General features: G+C 38.7%; 1 protein-coding gene across 1 annotated transcript in view; it reads right to left on the bottom strand.

Moving 5' to 3' along the window:
- Positions 1-14,733, bottom strand: part of PKHD1L1 (polycystic kidney and hepatic disease 1 (autosomal recessive)-like 1) — a 180,730-nt gene that overhangs the window by 79,347 nt on the left and 86,650 nt on the right. Inside the window, exons 40-46 of the mRNA XM_010863452.1 lie at positions 14,139-14,288; positions 12,033-12,207; positions 10,603-10,759; positions 10,054-10,210; positions 6,745-6,824; positions 6,003-6,132; positions 4,500-4,629 (exon numbers count right to left, since the gene is read on the bottom strand). Coding sequence (XP_010861754.1) covers positions 4,500-4,629; positions 6,003-6,132; positions 6,745-6,824; positions 10,054-10,210; positions 10,603-10,759; positions 12,033-12,207; positions 14,139-14,288 — 979 coding nt within the window. The remainder of the gene's footprint in view (positions 1-4,499; positions 4,630-6,002; positions 6,133-6,744; positions 6,825-10,053; positions 10,211-10,602; positions 10,760-12,032; positions 12,208-14,138; positions 14,289-14,733) is intronic.

Here is a 14,733-nt window from a genome sequence, read left to right on the forward strand (position 1 = left end):
TGGTGGTGTTGGTGGAGGTGGTGTTGATGGTATTGGTATTGGTGATGGTGGTGTTGGTGGAGGTGGTGTTGGTGGTATTGGTATTGGTGGTAGTGGTGTTGGTAGAGGTGGTGTTGGTGTTGGTGGAGGTGGTGTTGGTGGTATTGGTATTGGTGGTAGTGGTGTTGGTAGAGGTGGTGTTGGTGTTGGTGGAGGTGGTGTTGGTGGTATTGGTATTGGTGATGGTGGTGTTGGTGGTATTGGTATTGGTGGTAGTGGTGTTGGTAGAGGTGGTGTTGGTGGTGGTGGTGGTATTAGTATTGGTGTTCGTATTGGTGGTGGTGGTGTTGTTATTGTTGATGTTGGTGGTGTTGGTACTGGTGGTGTTGGTAGTGGTGGTGGTGCTGTTGGTGTTGGTGGAGGTGGTGTTGGTGGTGGTGGTATTGTTATTGGTGGTGGTGATGTTGGTGGAGGTGGTGTTGGTGGGAGTGGTGTTGGTGGTGTTATTGGTATTGGTATTGGTGGTGGTGGTGTTGGTATTGGTGGTGGTGGTGGTGTTGGTGTTGGTGTGGTGGTGTTGGTGGAGGTGGTGGTGGTGGTAGTGGTAGTGGTGTTGGTGTTGGTTGAGGTGGTGTTGGTGTTGGTGGTGATGGTGGTGGTGGTGTTGGTGTTAGTGGTGGTATTTGTATTGATGGTGGTGGTGTTGGTAGATGTGGTGTTGGTGGTGGTGGTGTTGGTGGAGGTGGTGTTGTTGGTGATGGTATTGTTATTGGTGGTGGTGGTGTTGGTGGAGGTGGTGTTGGTGGGAGTGGTGTTGGTGGTGTTGTTGGTATTGGTATTGGTGGTGGTGGTGGTGGTGGTGTTGGTGTTGCTACTAGTAGGCAATGGCTGAGGATGTTCCCAAACCTCCTGTGATAAACAAAGAATTAACCTGTCCAAAATGTCAATAGTGCTGAGGTTGGAAAAAACCTTACAGAGGGAGTCTACTGGAGGTTTCAGAGCAGGGTAAAGAAATGACTGAGGTGAGTTCAGGAGGTCTTATTTCTACCCATTCCTTCAACACACCCCAAGTTCCAACAAAAGGACTGGCCAAATTGATAATATACACATTCATGTATGAATCCTTCCAACAAATGTTTATTGAGTGTCTAGGAGGAAATGGCAACCCACTCCAATATTCTTGCCTGCAAATTCCATGAACAGAGGAAATTCTATGAACAGAGGTAGGCTACAGTTCACTGGGTTGCAAAGAGTCAGACACTACATAGCCACTGAACAAGAACAAGCCTGTTTTCTAGACATAGAGTTAAATACTGGGAGGTGGGTACCAAGCAGAAGTGCCCCTAACTTCAGAGAGACAAGTGTTTCTATGGCTGATTTTGTGTTTTATCTACTAAAGTGTGTGACTGATGCAATTGACAGAGGTGCCTTTAGGGGAGTTTTCAATGTATCTTCCTGACACTGCTTTTTGATTCCTCTCTTCCTTGCAAATCTTTCTCCTCCTTTAACTACCAGGTCAAACAACAATGTTGCATCTTAAATAGATTGGAAGGCACCTGTCTCAACTTTCCCAGCCCTTCTAGATTCCCCATAAGCGCTGCCCGAGGCCCCATGAGGACTCACAGTTACCACACTGCAGACCTATCCCCCATTTACTTCTCTGTCCTCCCATACCTGTCTGCTCCTCTAGGTAAGGCAACCACTGAATCATTCTGTATGCTGAGTACCTGTCACAACTCAATCATAGATTTGACTGACTGAACAAATTAATGCAGAATAAATTCCTGAGGGAAGAAGGTAGAGGAACGGAACCCAAATAAGATGATGGAATATTCCAGCATGAGGGACTGGGAGTCTAAATTCAACTGAAAGTAAGGAAAGCTGATGGAAGAGGCATTTCAAGGGCAGAACCCAAAGAACTTGGTGATGTGCAGGAAGTGAAGACAGCTGATATTCAGGTCACTAGGCAAATTTTTGTGAAGATGAAAATTAGATTGTAGGGCTTAAAGGGGAAAAAAATGGAGAGTGAGAATGAAATGGAAGAAATGGGCATGGTATTTAAGTGATTGAATAACTGAGAGAGAGAAAGGGAGGTGGCGAGGGGAGAGACAGAAAAGCTAGAAGAAACAGGAGACCAAAGCTGTTTTTTTTCCCAAAAGGGTAAGTGGATGGAAAGATATAATTCCCAAAGACCCAAGGAAGGAATTAGAGGGGGAGGTGGGAGGGGGAAGTGGAGATTAAGGATATTTGAGATAGGGTGTATCAATAATATTATAAGATCCCTCAGGTGATTTGGACTAACCTCTCCCAATTCTCTTGGATTCAGATGATACAGAGATGATATTTTTAGAAAAGAAGTTCTCAAAAGGATTTTTATATGTTGCTGCTGCTGCTGCTGTTAAGTAGCTTCAGTCGTGTCCGACTCTGTGCGACCCCATAGTCGGCAGCCCATCAGGCTCCCCCGTCCCTGGGATTCTCCAGGCAAGAACACTGGAGTGGGTTGCCATTTCCTTCTCCAATGCATGAAAGTGAAAAGTGAAAGTGAAGTCGCTCAGTCGTGTCTGACTCCCAGCGACCCCATGGACTGCAGCCTACCAGGCTTCTCCGTCCATGGGATTTTCCAGGCAAGAGTACTGGATTGGGGTGCCATTTTATATGTTAGGTGCACCTAAATGCACCTTTCCTTCCTTTGTAATAATATCCAACATTTATATAGCACTAACTTTGAGCCAAGTTCCACTCTGTTTTACACATACTAACTCATTTAATCCTTACAATAATTTTGAGATACATACTAACAGCATTCCAATTTTAGTGAAGCACAGAGAGGGGCATTGCTGGGGGTTGGACCTAGGTCGACTGACTTTAGAAGTAGTATTCTTAACCACCTGCTTTGCAAACTCTCAAATAGGATTTACAAATGAAATAGTGAACAACTAATTAGATTTGGTGGGAAATTCCTAAATTCTTGTTTATTAAAACTTTGGTTTGTTGTTCAGTCACTCAGTCGTGTCTGACTCTTTGTGACCCCCTAAATTCTAAACTTAATTTTCTTTCACCCAGAAAAGCTATGAGGACTTCCTATTCTATAAGCAAGCCCTGTCATTTTGCTGCTTTTTAATTTTGTCATTATATCATCCCAAGGGCAGAGGAAAAAAAAAGAGGGTGCTTATAAAGCTAAGTATATATTTAACTCTTCCTAACATCTGCAAGTCTATTTTTAACTTGGAAAGGGACAAAATCAAAATGCCATCTTGAATTTTAATTCTAAACTGAGTCATGACCTTAATACAACTTAGCTGTTTCTTGTCATAAATTACTATTTGTTCCCTGATCCACATAACTATATCCAATTTTGCTATCACATAATTTGAACAACAGAGCAAAAATAAAGCTCCTCTTGCTATATTCTTTGCTATAAAGCTCCTACATCAAGAGATGTAGCTATATTAGTTTTGTTCCTTGTATTTCTTATTTGCTAAACTATATAATTAAACATTAATTAAGGGTCATAAGCAGTTTCATGATAAAATGTCAGACATCAAAGGTCATGTTAATTATTACTTACACTATAATTTCATCTCTATCATTCAATCATTACTAACAATTTTGCTCCATGGGAACCACTGCCAAGACTGTAAAATTAAAAAGACTTAACTAGCTGCTTTCAACTGTGCTCGTTGGTGACCCCAAACAAAGAAGCTCATTTACATTTTTGCATGCATTGATGTACTCAGCTACAGCTCTCACTCAGAGGTTTTCTTTTTTTTTTTTTTATTGGAGTGTAATTGCTTTCAATGTTGTGTTAATTTCTGCTGTACAATGTGAATCAGCCGACGTAAGTATACACGTATCCCCTTCTTTCTGAATCTCTCTCCCACCCCAATGACCATCCCACGCCTCTCGGTCATCAGGTCATCACAGAGCACTGAGATGAACCCCCTGTGCTGTACAGCAGCTTCCCATAGCCCATCTATTCCACACGTGGTCGTGTATATATGTCAATGCTACTCTGCCAATTCGTTACACCCTCCCTTTCCCCACTCTGTCCACATGTCCATTTCCCACGTCTACATCTCTATTTCTGTCCTGCAAAAAGAAATCATCTGTACCATCTTTCTAGATTCCACGTTCATACATTAATATATGGTATTTGTTTTTCTCTTTCTGACTTACTGCACTCTGTGGGACATCACTCAGAGGTTTTCAAATAACTTTTAATAGCAGAATGTTCTTGTCAAATGAAATCTTATGTGGGAACTGCACCATGAAAAGCGACTAAAATCTTTTATTAGTATATATTTATACTTTTTCTTATGGTAAATTCAGTCAATAAAAACTCACATGGGGGATCAACTCAATGTTAATATCTGGCAAATATATATTTGGCTGTCCAGGCTTCTTTACTTGAGGTTTCAAATTTAAATTAAATGGCTGTGGACCTCCTGAATCTTACCTTTTTTACACAGTTACACATTTCTATTCTAAATCAAAATTATCAGATCTAGAAGATATCATACCTGTGTCCTGTGCTTGCAATTACAATCTTATCTCCTGGTTTCCATGTTACTGCTTCTTGTAAAATCAAAGTCCGTTCCCCTGCCTTTGCAGTATGAGCCAAACGAGTCCAGATCACAGGAACAGGCAGGCCTGGAGCCAACATACAAACCAACTGAGAGTTTCCTCAGGTATGTCTTCTGGAATACTAAGAGTTTTATGCATTTTAATCTCCTGGATTGAATAACTTTTGAGAAGATTCATTTTAACTTACCATCTTATACCTTTCTCAAAAAAAAAAAAAAACATTTAGAGTGCTTGCTTTATAAAAGTAACAGTCACATTAATAACATGTATGGGTCTACGCATTTTGTAAAAGTCCTTCTGGCAATGATATATTTCATTGATAACAATCTCCTTTATATAAACTCAGTATCAATGGCATCATTTTGCTGTTTAGTCCCTCAGTTATGTCCGCCTCTCTGCGACCCCATGGACTGTAGCCCACCAGGCTCCTCTGTCCATGGGATTTCCCAGGCAAGAACACTAGAGCGGGTAGCCATTTCCTTCTCCAGAATGGTATAATACTCTTGATAAAATGGCCAGAGGCATACATGGATAAAATGACCAGGGACATACATTGATAACATGGGCAGAGGCCTATTACCTTGTCTTTGTTGATAGGAGTTGCTTAAATTAATAATCTGGAAACAAATGAAATGTGTAAATTTCTGAAAATTTCATTAGTGTAGATATTTAGCCCAATGCAGGACATATATGGTCATAATTGGGTATCATGTTTCTATATTATAAACTTATAAAAGAAGTAGATTATTACAATAGAGAGGGCTTCCCAGGTGGCACTAGTGGTAAAGAACGCACCTGCCAATGCAGGAGACATAAGAGATGTGGGTTCGATTCCTGGGTTGGGAAGATCCCCTGGAAGAAGGCATGGCAACCCACTCCAGTATTCTTGCCTGGAGAATCCCATGGACAGAGGAGCCCAGTGGGCTACAGTCTATAGGGTCACACAGAGTCAGACACGACTGAAGTGACTTAGCACGCACACACATTACAATAGAGAAGACTTCATATAAAAAGGTTCACACCATACTTCCTTTAAACAATGCTACCCTGACACCACAAACAGGATTACAATAATTTTTCTTTGCTGATAATTTTCTAGAATATAGTTACAGAAAAATGCAACTATATTTTGCTTCCAGACTTAATGCTTTTCTATTCAGATAGGATGAATAAAGAAAACAATCAATATGGACAGTCTCAAGTGCTAAATTAGGCAAACAATGTGACGGAAGGGCTTTCCAAGAGTGACCTTGGTTGTGTGTCTTGGTGGTCTGTAGGGGCTGACCTGGCCTGTGTGAAGGAGGGAAGAGATAAAGGAGGGTAAAGAGAGAGTCCATAAAGACAGGAGAAGCTTGGTGAGGCTGCATTTAGAGAGTTATCAGGAGGATTATCTCTGGCTTCTCGGCTAGTCTCTCCTGAACAAATTCCCTGAGCCATACCATGCAGATCCAGGATTCCTTCCCTCACAGCCAGCGTTTTGGCGCCGTATACTGGGAGTTCAGGAGACCTCAGGTGCCCATGCAAGGTAATGACCGCCCTGTGTTGAAAAGGGGCTGCTTCTGTCCCAATCTGCAAGGGATTTCACGAGCATCACTCAAAAAGCTGAAACTCATTAGCCACGATTGTAATCACCCAAAACCAAATTCCTTCCTTCTCTCCCCTCTTTTGAGAATGGATTACTCCATTCTCAATGTGGAGAGAGAAAGATAAACCTTACATTTTCTAGTCAGTCAAATACACTGTGCCAGGCCTTTGGAAAGGATACTGACTGACTTTGGCAACATACAGCTCAGAGGTATGGAGAAGGAAATGGCAACCCACTCCAGTGTTCTTGCCTGGAGAATCCCAGGGATGGGGGAGCCTGGTGGGCTGCCGTCTATGGGGTCACACAGAGTTGGACACGACTGAAGCGACTTAGCAGCAGCAGCAGCAGCTCAGAGGTAATTTTTTTTTTTTTGCACTATTTAAATTTCTGCTCTCTGCAAGTATGCTTTATCTTTGCATTAAAAGCACAAAAATATTTTGGGAAACTTTTACAGTCCAGAAAAAAAGACTTTATGCTAAGAACTGAGATCTACAAAAAAGTAAATTGGTGAGAGTATAGCATAATTAACTGTCCACTTCACACATGATATTTTAAAAAGAAATGGAGAGCGGTTATCAATAAGTTATCTCATATACCTGCAGAATGCCTCCATCTGTAATTAGAATATTTTCTGCCTGGAGTTCAATGTCAGCTTCATGAAATATTAGAGTTCCACCTAAAAACCATACAATTTTGAAATATATTACAAGGAAAATTCATATTAAAGCTATTTATTAAATTATACATTAAAAATTTGATTTTTTATTCCTATCTGCTATCACTATGCATGTCACTTCACTTCAGTTCTTTGGCAATATAAAGTAAAATCAAACCCCAAGCCAGATTATTTTCCCTTGATTGTTTGTTATTTTTAAAAAATTTTTTTTGTTTCATTTATTTATTTTTTTAATTTTATTTTATTTAACTTTACAATATTGTATTGGTTTTGCCATATATCAAAATGAATCTGCCACAGGTATACACGTGTTCCCCATCCTGAACCCTCCTCCCTCCTCCCTCCCCATACCATCCCTCTGGGTCATCCCAGTGCACCAGCCCCAAGCATCCAGTATCGTGCATTGAACCTGGACTGGTGACTTGTTTCATATATGATATTATACATATTTCAATGCCATTCTCCCAAATCATCCCACCCTCTCCCTCTCCCACAGAGTCCAAAAGACTGTTCTATACATCAGTGTCTCTTTTCCTGTCTCATATACAGGGTTATTGTTACCATCTTTTTAAATTCCATATATATGTGTGAGTATACTGTATTGGTGTTTTTCTTTCTGGCTTACTTCACTCTGTATAATAGGCTTCAGTTTCATCCACCTCATTAGAACTGATTCAAATGTATTCTTTTTAATGGTTGAGTAATACTCCATTGTGTATATGTACCACAGCTTTCTTAGCCATTCATCTGCTGATGGACATCTAGGTTGCTTCCATGTCCTGGCTATTATAAACAGTGCTGCGATGAACATTGGGGTACATGTGTCTCTTTCAATTCTGGTTTCCTCAGTGTGTATGCCCAGCAGAGGGATTGCTGGATCATAAGGCAGTTCTATTTCCAGTTTTTTAAGGAATATCCACACTGTTCTCCATAGTGGCTGTACTAGTTTGCATTCCCACCAACAGTGTAAGAGGGTTCCCTTTTCTCCACACCCTCTCCAGCATTTATTGCTTGTAGACTTTTGGATCGCAGCCATTCTGACTGGTGTGAAATGGTACCTCACACAGAAATCCCTTGCATTCCTATACACTAATAATGAGAAAATAGAAAGAGAAATTAAGGAAAAAATTCCATTCACCATTGCTATGAAAAGAATAAAATACTTAGGAATATATCTACCTAAAGAAACAGACCTATATATAGAAAACTATAAAACACTGGTGAAAGAAATCAAAGAGGACACTAATAGATGGAGAAATATACCATGTTCATGGATTGGAAGAATCAATATAGTGAAAATGAGTATACTACCTAAAGCAATTCATAGATTCAATGCAATCCCTACCAAGCTACCAACGGTATTCTTCATAGAGCTAGAACAAATAATTTCACAATTTGTATGGAAATACAAAAAACCTTGAATAGCCAAAGCAATCTTGAGAAAGAAGAATGGAACTGGAGGAATCAACCTGCCTGACTTCAGGTTCTACTACAAAGACACAGTTATCAAGACAGTATGGTACTGGCACAAAGACAGAAATATAGATCAATGGAACAAAATAGAAAGCCCAGAGATAAATCCACGTACATATGGACACCTTATCTTTGACAAAGGAGGCAAGAATATACAATGGATTAAAGACAACCTCTTTAACAAGTGGTGCTGGGAAAACTGGTCAACCACTTGTAAAAGAATGAAACTAGACCACTTTCTAACACCATACACAAAAATAAACTCAAAATGGATTAAAGATCTAAACGTAAGACCAGAAGCTATAAAACTCCTAAAGGAGAACATAGGCAAAACACTCTCTGACATACATCACAGCAGGATCCTCTATGACCCACTTCCAAGAATATTGGAAGTAAAAGCAAAAATAAACTAATGGGACCTAATTAAACTTAAAAGCTTCTGCACAACAAAGGAAACTATAAGCAAGGTGAAAAGACAGACTTCAGAATGGGAGAAAATAATAGCAAATGAAGCAACTGACAAACAACTAATCTCAAAATATACAAGCAACTCCTACAGCTTAATTCCAGAAAAATAAATGACCCAATCAAAAAATGGGCCAAAGAACTAAATAGAGATTTCTCCAAAAAAGACATACAGATGGCTAACAAACACATGAAAAGATGCTCAACATCACTCATTATCAGAGAAATGCAAATCAAAACCACTATGAGGTACCATTTCACGTTTGTTATTTTAAATGCTACTAAATAGTGCAGCTACAGTTTCTAGTTCTACAAACACAGGACCTCAAATTTAAATTAAGAACAAAAAATTGAAAGAAAAGAAAAATACTTTTTATAGAAAGTATTGCAATGTCAACATTAGCATCGAACTTTTATCCACTAATTTGCACCAGCAATAGCTATAGCCTATGATTAGCATAATTAAAGAATGTGCTGGGATACATTTTTTTAAGAGACTGATGTAGATTTGTGGACAGTAAAACTTCACTTGTTCAAATGTTCAATAATTATTACCTTCAAAGAAGTGAAACACTGCTATTACACCAGGATTTGAAACAAAAACAAAAAGCAAAGGTCTTTGATTAGCTAAGACCATTATGGCAAAGCTTTATATATTAAAGCTCCAAGTGTTTTATTCTTGCCAATTATTCTCTCTTTTATACACAGTTGTAATAGTTCTGGTTATTTAATTTTCTGTATTAAAAATAGAATATTAAGAAGCAGAGAGAAATTTGGGCAACAGTTGAATGCAGGTTCACAGGCAAAGGTTAAACCCCAATCTGACATCCAGGAGGAGCAAGAGGGGGTCATTTAGTATAGAATTTAACACATCTCCGTGGTTTTTACAATCCCCAGGACCCACTATACTAGTTTTTCTAAAAAGGAAATACTATTTTCTGTTTAATTCACTCCATGTGGATTCACTTACACATATACACACACAAACACACAGTTATTGAAACAAAAGTTTAAGAAATATTTAACTTTAAAAAAACACGCTTACCCATATGAATGTGGTACACTCTGATATTTTCTTTTCTATTTTATTAAAAACATTCTGGTGGCAACACAATAAATAATTTTATAACCACAAATGGATAATAACACTCAATTTAATAAATTTAGCACTACACTCTGAATTTGAAACATGATATAATTGTGGATGTTCATAATCATGAATCTTGATTAAATTAATCTTACAGAACCATTTCATAGGGAGAGTCTTAGAAACAGATTTTCAGAAATTTACCTTGAATAAGCAACATTTTCAGGATAGGGGTATTTTGATCCAGCAAAATTGTCTGTCCTTTTGTAATAACAACTAGGGACCCTTCCTCTGGTGGAGATTTTCCTCCCCATGAGGAGTTGGAGGACCAAGTGTCCACATACAGGAAGTCAGCATTAGCCTGTAACATAACACAAGAGACTTTAAAAATTTAATTCAGAGATTTCATCATTTAATTTCTCAAAATGAAGAAATCTTACAACAAACATCTTCATTAACAATAAAGTATAACCTACTTTAAATACATTAGAGCTGCCAGTTGATTCATTTCACAATAATAAAAAACTTAAAAAATCTATTACCAATTACCTGCAACCCAGAATAATCAGAAGTCTGAAATTATAAACATTTTAGTAATAAGTAAAAAAAAAACCTACTTTAAATTTTTTATAGTCACATCTCAGTTATTTTTTGGAGAAATTAACAAAGTAAAAAGTCCATTACTAGTGACTTCACTTCCCATAAGGGTAGTTTTTCTACTGCCGAGACTACTCTATGCCACAGCACTGTTACCCGTTTGGCCAGGCCGGTGCTTCTGATGCTGACATGGACTGGAGCCCACCCTGAAGGAGAGTGGGCATTTGTCATGCAGATGACACAGGTCTCGTTGGAATACTCAACATCACACATGGCTTCAGCTACGGTAACAAGAACATCCTCTACATTTTCACTGTAAAGTAAAAAGGAGGAAAACAAAACATTGATGTTTTTCTCAAATTTCTAGGTCACACTGACCACCCCATTATTTGTATTATTGTAAAAATAATGATCTTACCCCATGAGCTATCAAAGTGCAGACTGACACTTTTTTGAGCAGTAAAACTTTAAAATATTTGTTGAGAAAAAAGTAAACAAAGAGATTAAGAGGTTGGGAAATAAAACTATATAAACTAGCAAGTTCTGCAGCACTGGAGAAAAAATGCTTGGGTTCAAATTACTGAGAGATTCTGCATTCTTCTCCAAAATGGCACTTCAATAAGAGACTTTATTGTGATCATTTTGTCTAGCTGACATTTTTGCCATATTCATAGACTTTGGGACTTAACCACTGTGTAAAAATCCAAGTCCAATGTAGTTATAAGTATGTGAGGAATTAGCTTTGCCTGCTATGATTTCAATGATCTGGGGTTTTGAAGTCAGCCTTAACTACTTGAAGGATGATGGTAGTGCAGTACATAAGTTTGAGCCAAAATAATGAACTTGTTTAGGAAGAAGGAATCTAAATAGTTACAATGAAATGGATCTGGTGCTTGAAGAGATGTTTCATTCAACCAATGAAGCAGATGATGGTTGCAAATGAGATTTGGCGGAAAGCGTAACAGGAAAGTGATTTATACTTGTGATGTTACTAGGATATGGGGAAAATCAGTATCTTCTTTAATTTTAGTTTTCTAACTATAAAATGGGATTTGAAATATCTAAGAAGGTAAGCCAGGAAGATTCTATGGAGTAGAAAGGTTTGTGACACAGAGTGTGCAGTCAGTAAACAGTAGTGTGGCTTTTCAGCAGATGGGCACACATTTTAAGTGCTCAGTTGCTCAGTCGTGTCTGACTCTTTGCTACCCCATGGACCATAGCCCGCCAGGCTGGAGTTTCCATTTCCTCCTCATTCCAACCCAGGGATCAAACCCATGTCTCTTGCAGCTCCTGCAGTGGCAGGTGGATTCTTTACTGCTGCGCCACCTGGGAAACCCAGGCACACATTATTGTTGTTGTTTAGTCACGAAATCGTGTCTGACTATTTTGCAACTCCATGGACTGTGGCCTCCAGGCTCCTCTGTCCATGGGATTTCAGGGAAGAATACTGCAGTGGGTTGCCGTTTCCTTCTCTGAGTACACATTATTTGACTATATTTAAACACTGTCCTGGCACATGAGAAAGCAGGTGTAATGGCTTGAGTCTGGAAAGACGCACTCCTGTGCGTATAATGTGAAGACAGTACCTGAAGCCTGATCCCAAGACTGTAAGTCTGGTGCCCCCTGCTGTACTGCCTCTCTTGGGAGCTATTTCCGTGATGAACGGCGTCATTGACATGCTGTATGTAAAAGGAGCCGTGGACTGAGAGGAATCATTCCCGTTGACCACACTCACTTCACAGGCTTGCTTGGGTCCCCTCCCTGTGATAGGAGGACATCAAACTGAGCTCAGTTCTGCCATCAGGCCCTTACTCATGTCCAAAACCCCCAAATATTTTCAATAACACCTTCCTTACCCAAAGTCACTTTCACTGGCTATATGTGAGTTAATAAGAATGTCTAGCATTAGTCAAAAACCTCACAAAATAAATGCACGTTCTCACCAGAGGGAAAACCCTTAGGTCCTTCCTCAGAGCCTCTTACTATAGATGATTCTACAAACCTGCCTGTTCAGTTTTCCAGTCTTAGAGGATTCAACACTGCAAATTAGAGAGGAAGGAACAAAGAACCACTCACAGCAGGTGTGCTGACAATGGCAAGGAGTGGCAGTTAAAAGCAAGGTGAGAGACAGAAAAACTACAGACATGCAATCCAAAAATGTTGAAAAAAGAAGCAGAGCTCATGTTAAGGCAAACAAATCTTGACAGGTCTTGATAGCATTGCTGCATTAAAAAAAAAAAAAACCAATCAGAATACCAACTCTGATGTTAAAATGATAAACAAGCCCAGTCACAAAATGTTACATTTTCCTAAATATTCTTTAAGAAATAAGAAGCAAAAATGTTTAGAAAAGCTTCATCAAATTTTGTTAATGCTTTAAAAAAATGTTTATATATAAACCATATCCCTTATTCATCTATACTATTCTCTTTGGTTCTTCTTAAATTTTGCTAGATAATTAAAGTTTATTGTGTACTTAAGATACCCGATATTTAAACTCCACAATAACCCATCGAATTAGGGTTAATATTATCTCCTTTCAATAGCTGGACAAATTGAAGCAGAAAGGAGTTGAGTCACTTAGCTGAGATGACAATGGTAGAATGAATTCAGGGGCTCCTAAAAGGGCGGGCTTTTAACCATTAAATAAAACTAAGTAAGAGTGGACTTCCCTGGTGGTCCACTGGTTAATAATCCACTTGTCAATGCAGGAGACATGGGTTGGGGCCCTGGTCTGGGAAGACTCCACGCGCTGCAGGAAAACTAAACCCATGGACCACAGCTACTGAGCCCGTGTGCTCCTACAGCCTGTGCTCACAGCAAGAGAAGCCACCGCAATGAGAAGCCTGCACGTCGCAAGGAAGAGCAGCCCCTGCTGGCCCCAACTAGCGAACGCCTGTGCAAAAAGCAATGAAGGCCCAGTGCAGCCAAAAGTAAACAAATAATTAAAAATTTAAAAAATAAATAAGAGTAATAATAACAGCAAGTCACAGATCATGTTTTGGATATCATTTTATCCACTTTACACACATTGGCTTATCAAGCCTCACAATAAGTAGGCTAATTATTTTCCTTTTACAGAGGAGGGAATCAAGGCATGGAGAGGTTGAATAACTTGCTCAGAAACACAGCCTGGGTTGGCATCTTGGCAATGAGTTATCAGAATTCACTTCCTTCATAACCATTATACTATATATATATATATATATACACCATATATATAGCATACTGTACCATATACACTATCCTAACTTTAAGGAAAAGTTAATACTCCAATAGGTACTAAAAACTTGTTTTCCATTTGGTATGCTCCTTATGTAATAAACCAAAAAACTGCAATTTGTTACAAACAATTCAGTTTAACTCAGATGTCATGAATCTTGGAAATACACAAGGGTAGAAAGGAAAATTCTGAAGAAACTGCTGAAAATCAGGAAATCCATAAAGTTGATTCAGTTGCCCTAATGAACACTAAACCTTGAGAAAAAAGAAACTCAGACTGATCTCTATAAAATGAAACAGTTCTCAAAGACTGCCATTCTTTTTCTGACTGTTCGTGCATGCTAAGCTCAGTCATGTCTGACTCTGTGCGACCCTATGGACTGTAGCCTGCCAGGCTCCTCTGTCCATGGGATTCTCCAGGCAAGAATACTGGAGTGCGTTGCCATGCTCTCCTCCAAGGGACTACTTACCATTACTTGGTGGGATGTCACATAATAATGTTGTGTGATTAGATTTCAGTTTGTTGACTGCACATTTTGAGCCACACACTAACACAACTGAATTTTGTGGATTAAACCCAGTGCCTGTCACAGTCATGGTTTGACCACCACCGAAGCTCCCTAGTGAAGACATGTAAGAAGGAAAGACAAAGTTAATGAAAAGAAAACCTCATCTGTACATATATTTAATACCTGAAATGAAAGCTAATTTCATTAAATGAGAAGATTCTTAGAACTGAAAATTTTGATATTATTGCAGCAGAATCTCTTTTGATTGAAGTGTTTAAACCCCTCACTGAGTAAATGTCACATTTAGTCATTTATTTAAACTACTTCTAGGAATTTAAATTTTATTTAATAGAAATGTCACAAAGAATTTGAGTAGTCAAAATGCAAATGTAAAATTACTATTTTAGTTAAAAGTACATTGGTTATAATTTCTTAAGGTTTTTAACCACTAAAATAATTTTCAAACAGAAAAAGATATTTATGTAGACATAATTATATGTCAGTGATATTTAAACCTTTTTTTTTAAGACATTTCCACATACAATCTGGACATTTT

This window comes from Bison bison, unplaced genomic scaffold, assembly GCF_000754665.1.
Source record: "Bison bison bison isolate TAMUID 2011002044 unplaced genomic scaffold, Bison_UMD1.0 scf7180017864491, whole genome shotgun sequence".
NCBI lineage: Eukaryota > Metazoa > Chordata > Mammalia > Artiodactyla > Bovidae > Bison > Bison bison.